Raw genomic sequence first — 12,815 nt, 5'->3', positions numbered from 1 at the left:
ATGATGCAGCCTGTCTAGAAAATGGAATGGAAACAAGAAAAGAAAATGTTCCTATAGAAAAAGAAATTCTATCTATCATGCTGTAGCCTACGATTTAGACTAGAGCATGTGTAGAGCAACTTTCTGAAGCGTCCTCGATCCATGGCTCTCACCAAAAGCAGGCCCAGCCCAGTAAACTTCGGCCCATCGCCAACGGCCCCTTGGCGCTCCCCGAGGCGTCCGTCCTTGCGCATTTATTTACTCCGGCCGCTTCCCTCTCCCTCCTCATTCCTCTTCCTCATCAATCCCTCTCCCTCACCAGTCACCACACCACACAGCAAAACCCTAACCAAACCCTAGCCCACCGCCCCCCTGTCTCCCTCCAGCCCCCGGTCGACATGGGAGTAATAATAATGGTGTGAGGGCGGTTCCTCTCCTTCCGGTTCCAATCTCCCAACTTTCTTCCGTCGGTGCCTCGCCGGCATGTCCGCCTTGGCGTCCGGCTCCGGCTCCGGCTCCACCTCCGCTCGCGACGCGGATGACGTCGCGATCCTATTAAGGATCTTGAAGGTGACGGGCGCGGACTGCGACCATCTCTCCGCCTCGCAGAAGGACATCCTCGCCCGCGCCCACTGCATCGGCACCGGCGGCGGCGTGGAGGAGGAAGAAGAGGAGGCCGAGGTGATCAGCACGCCGCCTCTCACACTGCAGCACCCGCTGAGGCAGGGCCAAAGCCAGCAAGGTCAGGCGGGGGAGGGGGAGGATGGCGTCGCCATGTGCTCCATGCCCTTCGCCCAGACTCACCCTTCCTCTCCTTCTTCCGCTTCCTCGGATAGCCGGCAGCGGAAGCCACGGAAGCCGCGCAAGCCTACGAGGAAGGTGAGAGCCGGCACCAAGATCTGGCCTCCCACCCCCACTGCGACTGCGACTCCCACTCTGGCTCCGGCTCCGGCTGCGACTGCGACTGCGACTGCGACTCCGCCTGCGACTGCGACTGCGACTGCGACTGCGACTCCGCCTGCGACTGCGACTGCGACTGCGACTGCGACTGCGAATGCGACTCCGCCTGCGACTGCGACTGCGACTGCGACTGCGCCTCCGGCTCCGCCTGCGACTGCGACTGCGAGCCCTAGCCCCGAACTCGACCCTCTCGTTAGGATGGTGCTCATGGTCCCCACCGCTCCTCTTCCACCCACCGGTTATAAGAACATCCTCGAGCTTGCTCGCAGCCGCGGGCTCTTTGATCCCCCGCCTCCTCTTCCAACCACCGGTCAAGATGAATGAGTAAGTAGCCCTTCTGTTTTGCCAATCAATCAATCCATCCTTTCCATATGCTACTAGTATTGTGCGATTGGTTTTGCATTGTCCAGCAACTACATTTGTCCACCAACTACATATGACTACCTTTTTTTGGTTAATGTTGCAAGTCATTGTATTTTGAGCATGTGGTGGAAGTTGCTATGCCTCGTTTCATTGACACAAGAAAACTAGCTAGCCATGTGCATTTCGTCATTCATTCTCTTCACTGATGCAGTGTAATTGTGCCTGTAATTGTGTATGGGCCGGAAAGATATCACAATATCTTCGCTGTACCGTGCAAATCTGTTGCCTTCCATTTTCCCCCTGTATCGGCTCTGCTAGTGTCGCTGTTCTACTCCAGCGCTGGTAGTTCTCATAGTTCTGCCCCTTGTGCCCTGGCACCGCTGATCTCTCTGACGCGTGCGCACCTTGTCTCGGAATGATGTGAGGGGCCAGTCCTATTTGAGCATGAATGTAAGAAGTAAGCCAGCAGCAGTAGGTCTCTGCTCCACATTTTTTATCTCTCAGATTCCTCTTTTGTTTTCATATGGAATCAGAAGAGAGCAATTAATAGTCCTGTATTTTTTTGTTTTGTTTTTATAACAATTTTGGGCATGGGTAAAGAACTGTCTGCTGCATGGAAAACATGTACGCGTTTGTTTTGGTAGCGGTTAGATGGTCTCTCTGGAAAGCATCTGTTTGCTTTGAAGGAAAATGTGTGATGTCTCTTACTGAGATTGTATGTTAGATGGTCTCTCTGGAAAGCATCCGTTTGCTTTGAAGGAAAATGTGTGATGTCTCCTACTGAGATTGTATGCATGATGTATTCTTTTCTCTCATATTTGCCAGGGTTCCAAAACGAGGACCTCATTCCATAAGTGGAGCAAGGTGTGGAAATCTTAAGACTAATGTCCTATATTTCCATTAACAAGTGCAAGCAAGCAAGGAGCAGCCAATGATCAAGGACAAAGACCTTTGTTCGAGCTTGGGTTCCGAAGGATCTGAGAATAAATAGCCTGATTCCTGTAACCTGCTTTACTTTTGTAGTGTCTGCTGAATGGTATGCTAGCTATTTTGGTCACCTAGCTCTTGATCCCTGGGTGATTGGAGTAATGGCTGTAAACTCCTGCTTTACTTTTGTAGTGTCTGCGCTTGTTAATGCTGGTGCTATGTAAGCTGAATGGTATGTTAGCTATTTTGGTCACCTTGCTCTTGAGCCCTGGGTGATTGGAGTAATGGCTGTAAACTCTGTAGTTTCGTTGCTTTCAAGTAATGAAATCTGGGTTTCCCTGTGGTGGGAAAAAACACTATTCTTTTTTGAAGATTTAACTTAGATGAGTAGTCTCTTGCGGCTCGATTGGATTGTCCAATACACTGCTGATACCCGCTTAATTTTCCCTGTCCTCATGATCAAGAAAAGTTCTCTTTGTGTCTGGCCCGTCGAGATCTTGATAAGCAGCAGGTAGTAGTGCACTACTGCATTGAACTGTGCCAGTGTTTTTCGGCTAAAACATGTTGATTGGTTGATACAAGATATTGCTGCTGGTGCAAACAAGCTAATGAGAGACTCCAGAGCATGTTTTCGTCTTATACAAACAATATAAACATCATGCTCTACAGGATGATGATTTGGTGAGGTAGTCAAAATGCTTCGAGAGCTCTATCTATCCGTGTCGAGCTATTATAATTTATAATTTACACCAAAATACTCTTAACTACAATTCCAGCATTAGTAGATTGAACAAGGGCTCTAGTTTTTGTTAGCGGTTCTTGAACTCTTATTCAATCTAGGAATATAGAGTGTATAGCTCTTCAATTTGCGAAATTGTCTTCATAAAAGCTTCCTGAAATAGGAAGAGAAAAAACAAAGACGGCCACAAATAGATTGTTAGGTTATAAATATAAGAATTGTAGTAGCCTTTGCTACCACTGTATTCTAAATCATACTCTCCTATATAGTATAATGTCCACACATGTTAAAAGATAATAATAGCATTGTGTGCAACAAATAGAGCTCTATATGCATGAAGCCACATGTTCATGGCCGCCTACGCCGGATCCGTCCAAAGCTCTAGCGACCACCCGAGGCAACCTCCTTGTGTTCTAAGCCGCCTGCCGCCGCCATGGCCATGGGTGCCTCCACCCTAACTTGGCCCGACCGCCTCCACTGCTGTCAGAACCCTAAAGCCATGCTTCCGCCATCCTCACCGCCTGCCTCCCCGAGCCTCTCCGCTTCAAAACCCGCCAAAGTTGAGAAAGAAGAGAGAAGATGGCACACCACGTGCCAGAGTTGAGGAAGAAGAGAGAAGATGGCACACCACGTGCCAGAGTTGGGAAAGAAGGGTGCGGAGCGAGAGGGAGAGGTGTGTGTGGTGCGCTGAAAAAAGTCGCATGGTATGAAGTCTTACCTATATATATTACCTATATATAGGCATGAATGACAACAACAACGCACTAACCTCGTGAACACGCAACTTGCAGTGCCTGCTGCCACTGTCACGGCCACAGCCACGCCTGAAAATGACACAATGGCAATGGCCCCTCCATCTTTTGGCACGTCAACGTTAAATACTATTATTGTCCACCAGCTGGTTGTGCAATGGCCAAGTACTTGGACATGTATATGGTAGTGCATAACCAAAAATTATATCAGAAATTCTGCCCGAATAAGATTTCGTTTCATACCAGTATTAATTTACCAGATATAAGTTAATAAGCAAAGCATAATTCCAAAAATGACTTTCCAACATCCTATTATGCCTTGCAAAAACAAGTTTTTGATTCAGATCGATTCAGTGAGACCCATAGAATGAAACCAACAATAGTACTTTGCATCACTGCTCGTTATTTAGGCAAGGAAAACACCAGACCACTGTTTCCATCTGACGGTACATGAGCCAGCAAGCTGAACGTTTAGCATGAGAGAAATAAAACTGATGAAGCATGGAAGAAGCTGAAAGGGGCAGGCAGTCCATTTGCCATTGCAAGAAAAAAAAGTTGAAAAGAACAGCGAATAAAAAAAAAAGGAGTACAGGGTGAAAAGCACAAGGCATATTGATAGCTGTCCGGATTTTACAGAGGCAATCGACCAGCGGAATTACACTACTTAGAGTAAAGTTTATCTGAGTTTTAGTATGTCAAGACCTAAATACTTTTGAGTCTGAGACTATACTACAACAGTTGCTCATCTCCCTCGTTTTTTTTTTGCCTCCATCGACTTGTTGAGTCTGGCCATGTCGACAAAGCATCTGTACTCTATATTTCTCAAAAGACAAGGCTTAAACAAATCTTACTCGGCTACTCCCTCTTCCCCCTTGCGAGTGCTCTTGGTAGCCCAGCTGCTGCCACCTGTGGGGACTGCAAAAGCCATCATCGACCTTGTCAGCTTCCTTCTACTCGCAACAATTTAAATCATGTATGCAATGTGACCATAAGCTGATATGCAGTTACTCTCTCAAATCTTGACTGTGTATGCATATCGGCTTCAATGATGAACATGATAAGCCACATCCAAAGGAAAAGAAAAAATATACCTTCTGGTGAAGCCTCATTATTGTAGAAACCAATATCTTATCTCCGACTATTTGCCTTATCCGTATCACCAAGTCGCTCCTGCTTATCCCTTTCCTCTGTTTCAAAATTGAGGAGCGCACCATGGTTAGCATGCCACAAGCATATTGTTGAACACAGCCGGAACCCTCAAAAGAGAGGACAAGGACAATTACAACCTTAAATTCTTCATAGTATCTGATGACCAAATCCATGTCTGAACGAGGCACTTTTGTGGAAATGGCAGCAAAAAGCATTGAAAAGGGCATCCATGGTGAGGAGGGCGCCCTTGGAGCATGCCCCAGCTTAGGTGCTTCTTGTTCAACACCGGACGGTGCCAAGGTTTGGAACCTATCTTCCTGATCAAACCAAACAAGTAACAGAATGACAAAGATGGAAGTAACAAGGAAATTGCCAAATCAAAACTATGCTTCAGCTAAGCTCAGCAGTTAGAATTTACATGGTTAGCTATTCAGCTATGTATCAGTTTCTAATTTCACTCAACACAATAATTAAGGAGAGTTGGATTAAATAAAAGAGGATCCATCATTCCAATAGTTCTCATCAACCTAAGAATACGACTATGACCAAGAAGCACAGAACAAACTACATGTTTTGTCAAAATATAAACCTTAGTGAGTCCATGAGTAATAGTACTGACAGCATTCCATTTCCTACTATGAAATTATGCCTTTCCATGCATCTAAATTTCTTACTTACATTAAAACTAGAGAATTATGCCATTTATTATTCACACTATATGTAGAGCACTATTATAAACAACCAATTTAACAAGTACACAAGGTAACTACAGGATTGGGATTGCCAATAAGGAGCATTTAAATTTCGAAGACTTAGATAAATGACATCTGCAATAAGGTTTACCATTGACAACCTATTTATAGGTTGGTTCAAGATTTGGCAATAAAATAAAGCAAATGATAGAAAGGACATGTGATCACACATCATTTTACACCATAGTATCATGTTATAAATTACTGCATTCAGGTAATATGTGCTATGAGATGTGCAGCATGCAACACATATTAGGCATACATGATACATGTGCTGCTCCATATAAAGGATGCTAAACTTGAGCTATAAACATCCACACAAGCTGAACACCAAGAAGCATACCTTGGTTAGATTGTCTGGAGAACCAGTACTTATGATCTCAGATATGTTGGGCACACTATCCTTCAAGACCAAACATCCTGCAATAGTACCAAATAAATTGCCTTCGCCAAATAATAACACAGAAGGAAAATGGTAGGGGGGCGGGGGTGATCCAGGTTAGTACCATTGGTCACTGGAGGTACTTTGACAATAACAGCATATTCAGCAAATATGTGTTTATGCACATTAGAATCCCATATGATGTAATTCTGTGGATTTTGAAGATCATCCACGCCATTATCAAAACTTTCATTGGATGGCTGGAATTGCTTTGATCCAGGCAAAACAACCTCAACATTACCCATTATTACACGGCACAGCATCATTCTGATGATGCCATCTTCTTGAAACTCAGAATATCTGGCACTGTAAATAAACTTCAAGTAAGACTACAAGCAGCATTGGTCACTCGAAGTAAGGGAAAAAGGAAACCAGTAGCAAAGGTAAAGTTCTAAACTAGTAGTTGCAATGAAGAAAATTAGGAAAGGAAGAACTGAAGACCTAAAGACAACACATGTATAACATAGGAGAAGGAGCACACATAGAAAAAAAAAAATCCTGAAACAGAAGATGTTTACCATGAATTTGAACAGTTTGCAGGAGCAAGACAAGTCCCAACACCAAACATGGACCCCTTCTTAGGCTTTGCAGTTTCCAGAGCACCTCGCGTCGTCATCTGCTCCATGGTATATCTTGAGCAAGGAAGCCAAGCATAACGCACATTTGCATTCCCCCGACGACTCCTGGTCTCTTCAACCTCCTTTTGGAAGAGACCACAACGAACTTGCCATTGCTGATCTAGCAGTGGTGTTCTATAGATAGCAATAATATCTTTCTCGCTAAAAGGCTGACCTAATCCTTTGAGCAACAAATTCTGCACAGCTGAATCAACACGTGGACCATTGTTTGGCTTGCCAGTAGCTTGTATGGTTCCACTAAAATATTCATTCAAATGAAATGAAGGACCTGAATTATTTTCACCAACAGCTTCATACAGCCTGTTATGTGCTTTCAGGTTGTCCTCTGCAATATTACTGATCCTCTTGCTATGAGAAACTACTTCACCAACAGATACCGAACTTGAGCTTTCAGCTACACTTGACACTCCATCACACTCATCAGCTTCACCTTTCTCATGCTGAGATGGTTTAGATGTGTACAGTCCAGCAGATAAATCTGGAAAGAAGTGTTTGCCATGATCATCAACCCATGCTAGTGGTTTGTCTATGGTCATCTCATAATCTATGCAAATCATGTGAACGAAGTCCAACATGATGTGCTTGTTCTGGAACACAGCAGTAGTAATTGGCCTCTTCAACTGGAAGTCCTGTTGTGCTAGATTGACAACATCCTCTGGAAAATCACTCCAGTCACCATGTTGGTAGAAAAGCACACGCACAGGCAGCCCACTTGTCTTAAAGTTCCGATATGACTCCAATATAGATCCACTCCCACAGGAAATTAATTTAGACTTCTTACAGTTAGCTCTGTCATCAAATGTTGCAGGGTGTTTTCTTGGATCATGCTGAGAGAACACCATCACATCATTGCCTTCAGGGTGCTCCATAGCAGTCTCATGCTTTCGCTTGCGAATAGTAGCTTTCAGAACATGTTCACCCAATGCCAGAACGTTCCTCTGCTCCATTTCTTTTATAGAGACTCAACCCAAACCAAGTAGTTTTCTTTACAGATTTACACACTACTAAGTCAAGCAGTTAGCTTAATCTAGCTAATGATACCTAGACTCTGTTAACATAAAGTTAATTCCAAAACGAGCCACGCTATCCAAAACGGTAAGTGAAATGGACCTGAGACCAAAAAGGAAAAAAGAAGAGGGAAATAAAAATGAATGAAATAGATACACGAAGAAAACAAGAGGAGAATGAAAGTGTTGTGCGTAAACATTTATTTACAATTATAGTTACAGGGCACAAAATGCATGAGTTATTAACTTTAGAACTTCCCTTGTTGACATATTACTATTTCTTCCTAAAGTAAGTAAAGACCTTTTTCCCCAGTGCCCATATTATTTGATGTTAAAAAGTTATCGACGCTTAATTGAGTCCAGGGAGTTTTCTTGTTTGCAAACCGAATACGACTAGTAAAACAACTCTGCCAGAGTGATTCTTTACCCCACGCAGAGTAGAATTGTGTGTGCTCCACACCATCTCTCTGGATACTGCTGCTCTGGTAGAGCTGATGGCTGGTGCAGCCACACAAGGAGGCAGCAGAAGATCATAAGACACAGAAGCGTGCCAACCCTGCTTCCGCAACAGACATTACCGGCATGTCTGTGTTGTAAAAAAGACCCTTCATATCTTTGGCTCTTCTCTGTGGCCATTTTCCTAGGACACAGAAATGACAGCCACAGCGCTACCCCCGTAACAGTTTGATGGGAGTAAAAGCACCTTGTCATGTTGACGCAAGAACCTCAAATATAGATAGATGACGACGACCCTTGAGGCCCTGACGTGCAAAGCTTGTTATGCTCATTAGGCCAGAATTATAACATTTAACAATAAACTTTCCAAACACTTCCTCTAGAACTTGTACTGCATTAGTTTGCTAATTAAAAGTTGCACGCTGATGACCAGACACCCAAGGTTGACTGTCACTGGTACTTATATTACAGTTAATATAAAACATTGAACAATAAACTTTCCAAACACTTGTCTAAAACTTGTACGACATTAGTTTGCTCATTAACAGTTGCACAGTGACGACCAGACATCCAAGGTTGACTTTCATTAGTACTTACAGTAAATATAGAACATATACTTCACTCAGTTACAGATCACTTGTCCAATTTTTTTTAAACAGTTTCAAATCAGTTGTGAACTTAACCAATATATATAGTATCGTGCGGTGCTGTCCAAAGACTGCACAATACTAGCAAGATCATATATGATACGTCAGCGCTGCTAGAGTCATGCCTAGGTCGATAAGTGCACTAGAATCGTTCATAATTCATCATTGGGTGCAGGAATCGCTTCCCTATTGCCCTATTGCTTTGCTTTGTTATGTAGTCAGCGGGGCGCTGCTAGTGTCAATTGGTCTAGAATGTTGTTCATCCTACCATGAGGCAGCAAACGCATGATGACAGGTAAAGATTAGGAGCACAAACTAGCAACTAGTATACAATAACACAACAGAAACGCCGGCAGGGCGACACTAACTAATAGTACATGATACATCTAATACGCACTAAAAGAATCGCCTCAGAATAGCTTAATTCAATTCAATCGATCCGAATTAGCATACCACATAACAGGATCAACAAGAGACCAAATTAAGGGGAAAGGGAAGGGGAAGGAGGTAAGCAATACCAGTGGTAGGTCATCGGACCCGTCACGCGGAAGATCGGATAGAGATAGTCAGTCAAGCTCAAGCAGCGGAACGGATTGGACCGCAACACAAGAATTCTTCCTCTTGTTGTTTACTCTTGCGGGCTAAATTAAACGGCGCAGCGCAGTAGTAGATGAGGGGAAGTGAAAGATAGGCAAGCAGAAAACCGCGCCCTGGCCTTTTAAGGCGCCGCCACTGCCGGCGTCTTCCTCCTCCCCCCCCCCCCTGCCCCGCGGCGTTCCTGTGGGTGGTGTGGGCAGTCGGCTCCTGCTTTCCCCTCTTCCTTCCTCCCCTGGGTTGGGGTTGCGTTTCCGTTCCGGTGGGCGCAGAGAGAGGAGAGGGGAGAGCGAGCGAGCGAGGCGGCCCCGGGTGCGACTCCCGCGTACATGTAGCGACGGGCCGACACGGGCAGGCGCCGCATCGGGCCGTCCGTTGCGTCCTGTGGGCGGGATCGGACGGCCCCCCCTTTGGTGGGTCCAGGTCGGCCGGCCATCGGTTTGGGGTTTCTTGGAGAGGGGGGCGTGGACGGTGGACTTGGCCCACCGCTTCTGCCGCTTCCGTTTCCGGGAAGCAGGAGCCAGGAGGAGAGGAGAGTGTGATGCTGGCCCACAATTCTTTTTATATAAATAAATAAATAAACAAATGGTATGGTCTTTATATTTTGCTTAACCCAATTGAATACTCTACTATTGTACCAGTGGTTTACCTTTGGTAGACGCGTATGGTTTCATTTCTTCTCTCTCCTCTTTTCTTAGGCCTTATTTAGTTTATGAAATTTTTTAGATTTCGCTACTGTAACATTTTTAGTTTTATTTAATAATTATTATTTAATTATAGACTAACTAGATTAAAAAGATTCGTCTCGCAAATTACAGGTAAATTGTGCAATTAGTTATTTTTTTTATCTATATATTAATGTTTCATGCATGTGCCTCCATATGTGTTTGTACTAATTGTTATGGTCTACAGTTACAACATGAAGGTATGTATGTCTAGATTTGGATTTCTGTTTCAGACAAAGGATTTTGGAACTTTAAACTAAATAATAATAATAATAATAATAATAATAATAATAATAATAATAATAATAATAATAATAATAATAATAATAATAATAATAATAATAATAATAATAATAATAATAATAATAATAATAATAATAATAATAATAATAATAATAATAATAATAATAATAATAATAATAATAATAATAATAATACCAGGGACAGAAATATCAGTCTGTCGTCATGCTTTTCAGTTGGTTGACATAACATGGTACTACTATGAATAGTGAAAGCGAAATCTCAGGAGAAAAATAATAAAATGAAAATGAAATCTGACGTGAAAAATAATTTCTTGGAACCGAGACCTTTTGCCCTTTCCTTCTTATTTTTTTTAAGGTAGCCCGTACCAAAAAAACAAGGCATAGTAGTTGGGCCGGCCCAGCATCTCTGCCGAACAAGAACCAACAAAAGTTATCGACCCATACAAATTAAGGCCCACATCCAACCGTTGCCTTCTCTTACGACGGCGGCGGCTCGCCGCTACAATGACGATCGACGACGACGACGACGACGTGCCACGCCAACCAACTCCAACCAGTGCAACTCCCTCCGTCGTCTCGCCCGTCGCTATCTCGACCGGCACGCGCAGCGCAGACCAAACTCCGGCCGGCCGTCGCCGTCGCCGCCACCACCTCCACCTCCACCTCCACCCACCGATACCCCGGCCGGCCGGCCGACAGCATTCAGGCGGCTCTGCGGCGCCCACGTACTACACTCCTCGCTCATCACCCGGCCGCTCTCCTAGCCTCATGCGTATGCATTGCTTGCCATTCGCCAACATTCGGATAAATTAAATGTGCCAATAATAATTCCGATAGATCTGAATAATTTATGTGTACAGTCCCTTTTCATTAAATTCAATCCTGCCGAACTGCCAGTGCCAAATTGCCAATCACCACTCCACCCACAGTGCTACACAACAAAACACGACAAGGGATATTTTGATATTTTTAGAAAAGTCGTCTTATAAATGGAGGGAGTAGATTTGTTCATCTGGGTAAAACTATTATATAATTTAATCCATTGCCTGCTTCAATTATTTCATGAACTACGTACTCCCTCCATACCTATAATAGGTGACGTTTTAGATCAAGAATCAGTTTTGAGAAAAAAAAAATGACGTTGCCGCCATGAGAGGCTTAAACATGACGCGTTTGTCCCTACACCGCGTGCCTCTTCAGCTGCCGCAAGGCTCGCGCGCTGGCTGCGCATTAAAGGCCCACACCTCTCACTGCTGGCCTTCCGCAAAAAAATACTGCGCTGATTGGGTTCAAACTCTGCACCCCGCACAATGGGACTCACAGGCTGCTGCTCTAGCCACTTGGGTTCAACAACTTTCTTGTTTGAAGAGCAGTCATGACTCTGTTTATTTAATAGGGGTAGAGATAGAAAAATACCTTCTAATTAATCACTCCTTTGTAAGCACAATCATGTCCTAAACGTCAAGAATTTCAGGTATGAAGGGAGTACCTAGGCTAAAAAACAGAAACATTCACTTTACAACATCGTCCGACATGAAAAAAAAGGTGTCTCTTACCAGAACAAGATCTGGTTATGACCTCAATTCGGCGCTGCTATGCCCACAAGCCCCATCGGGAGGTTCAATTAGTGGATCCAATCGACAATATTGAAACAATTAGCGGCAACAATGCACCACTGCCCATGACTATAGGTCGAGTAGGTAGTTAGCTAGATTCGAGTTCTAAATTTAATGTGGTGCTCACATTTTTTCTAGATTCTACTAGGTGTGGCTATTCTTTTAACTGTAGGTGATAGGTCCGTCAACAATGAACTAATGTTTCATAGGTGCTTATAGGAGTTAGGTGTGTGTGCGCGCGCGCGTTCATGGACTAGAGGCTTCCTAAGGAGCTCATAATCTTTAATTATACTTGATCAAAATATTATGTTTTCATTGAAATTGTTAGTCAAAGTTTAATGTTGTAGACCATTTCAATGTCCTAAACGGCTTAGAATGAGGGGATTGGTACGTTTTACAAATATTTTAATTAAAAAACAATAGTCACTTATTTGTGCCTAAAGGGAATAATTTGGGAACATAATATATTGGTATAAATTTGTCTTGAAAGAAACTTTTACAAAGTATACCTCTGCATATTTTATAATTAAATATTTTGTACTAGAAAATATGGTAGCTTTTGTGACTGGATGCAGTTGCATAACTTGCATGTGAACATAATAATCATGGTCCAGATATGCATGCGCTCTGGTGATTATGTTTGTTTTCATGGCAAATGCCGAAATGCGTCAAAAGCTGCATGCATGTGGTTGCTTCTTCACTGCTCCTCCGGCCTCTGTCTGCAAAGCCCACAGAGATCACAAGAGAGTGAGCGAGAACGCGAGCATCGCCAATTGTACATCTTCCTGCCGTATGTGGCAGTTCCT

General features: G+C 43.7%; 2 protein-coding genes across 3 annotated transcripts; one reads left to right on the top strand and one right to left on the bottom strand.

Moving 5' to 3' along the window:
* On the top strand, nt 255-2,633 carry LOC8060846 (mucin-2). Its single transcript, XM_021457905.1, has 2 exons — nt 255-1,263; nt 2,128-2,633. Exon 1 carries the CDS (start codon nt 463-465, stop codon nt 1,261-1,263), a length of 801 nt encoding a protein of 266 aa, XP_021313580.1. The 5' UTR covers nt 255-462; the 3' UTR covers nt 2,128-2,633.
* On the bottom strand, nt 4,104-9,703 carry LOC8061389 (inactive poly [ADP-ribose] polymerase RCD1). 2 transcript variants are annotated; one of them, XM_021457901.1, is made up of 8 exons: nt 9,330-9,703; nt 8,136-8,469; nt 6,582-7,811; nt 6,128-6,369; nt 5,965-6,041; nt 5,007-5,186; nt 4,812-4,907; nt 4,104-4,635 (listed from the first exon to the last, which is right to left on the bottom strand). In XM_021457901.1, exons 3-8 carry the CDS (start codon nt 7,646-7,648, stop codon nt 4,576-4,578), a joined length of 1,722 nt encoding a protein of 573 aa, XP_021313576.1. In that variant the 5' UTR covers nt 7,649-7,811; nt 8,136-8,469; nt 9,330-9,703; the 3' UTR covers nt 4,104-4,575. The 2 variants fall into 2 exon arrangements, with proteins under 2 accessions (XP_021313576.1, XP_002463489.1); XM_002463444.2 differs by lacking the exon at nt 8,136-8,469.

This window comes from Sorghum bicolor, chromosome 1 (assembly GCF_000003195.3).
Source record: "Sorghum bicolor cultivar BTx623 chromosome 1, Sorghum_bicolor_NCBIv3, whole genome shotgun sequence".
Classification (NCBI taxonomy): Eukaryota; Viridiplantae; Streptophyta; class Magnoliopsida; order Poales; family Poaceae; genus Sorghum; species Sorghum bicolor.
This window is presented reverse-complemented; position numbering and strand designations above follow the sequence as displayed.

Coding starts and splice junctions, on each gene's coding strand:
- LOC8060846 (XM_021457905.1), top strand. CDS start 463: ATGTCCGCCTTGGCGTCCGGCTCCGGCTCCGGCTCCACCTCCGCTCGC.
- LOC8061389 (XM_021457901.1), bottom strand. CDS start 7,648: ATGGAGCAGAGGAACGTTCTGGCATTGGGTGAACATGTTCTGAAAGCT. Junction 6,370..6,581: donor GCAAACTGTTCAAATTCATG/GTAAACATCTTC, acceptor GTTTATTTACAG/TGCCAGATATTCTGAGTTTC. Junction 6,042..6,127: donor AGTACCTCCAGTGACCAATG/GTACTAACCTGG, acceptor GTACTATTGCAG/GATGTTTGGTCTTGAAGGAT.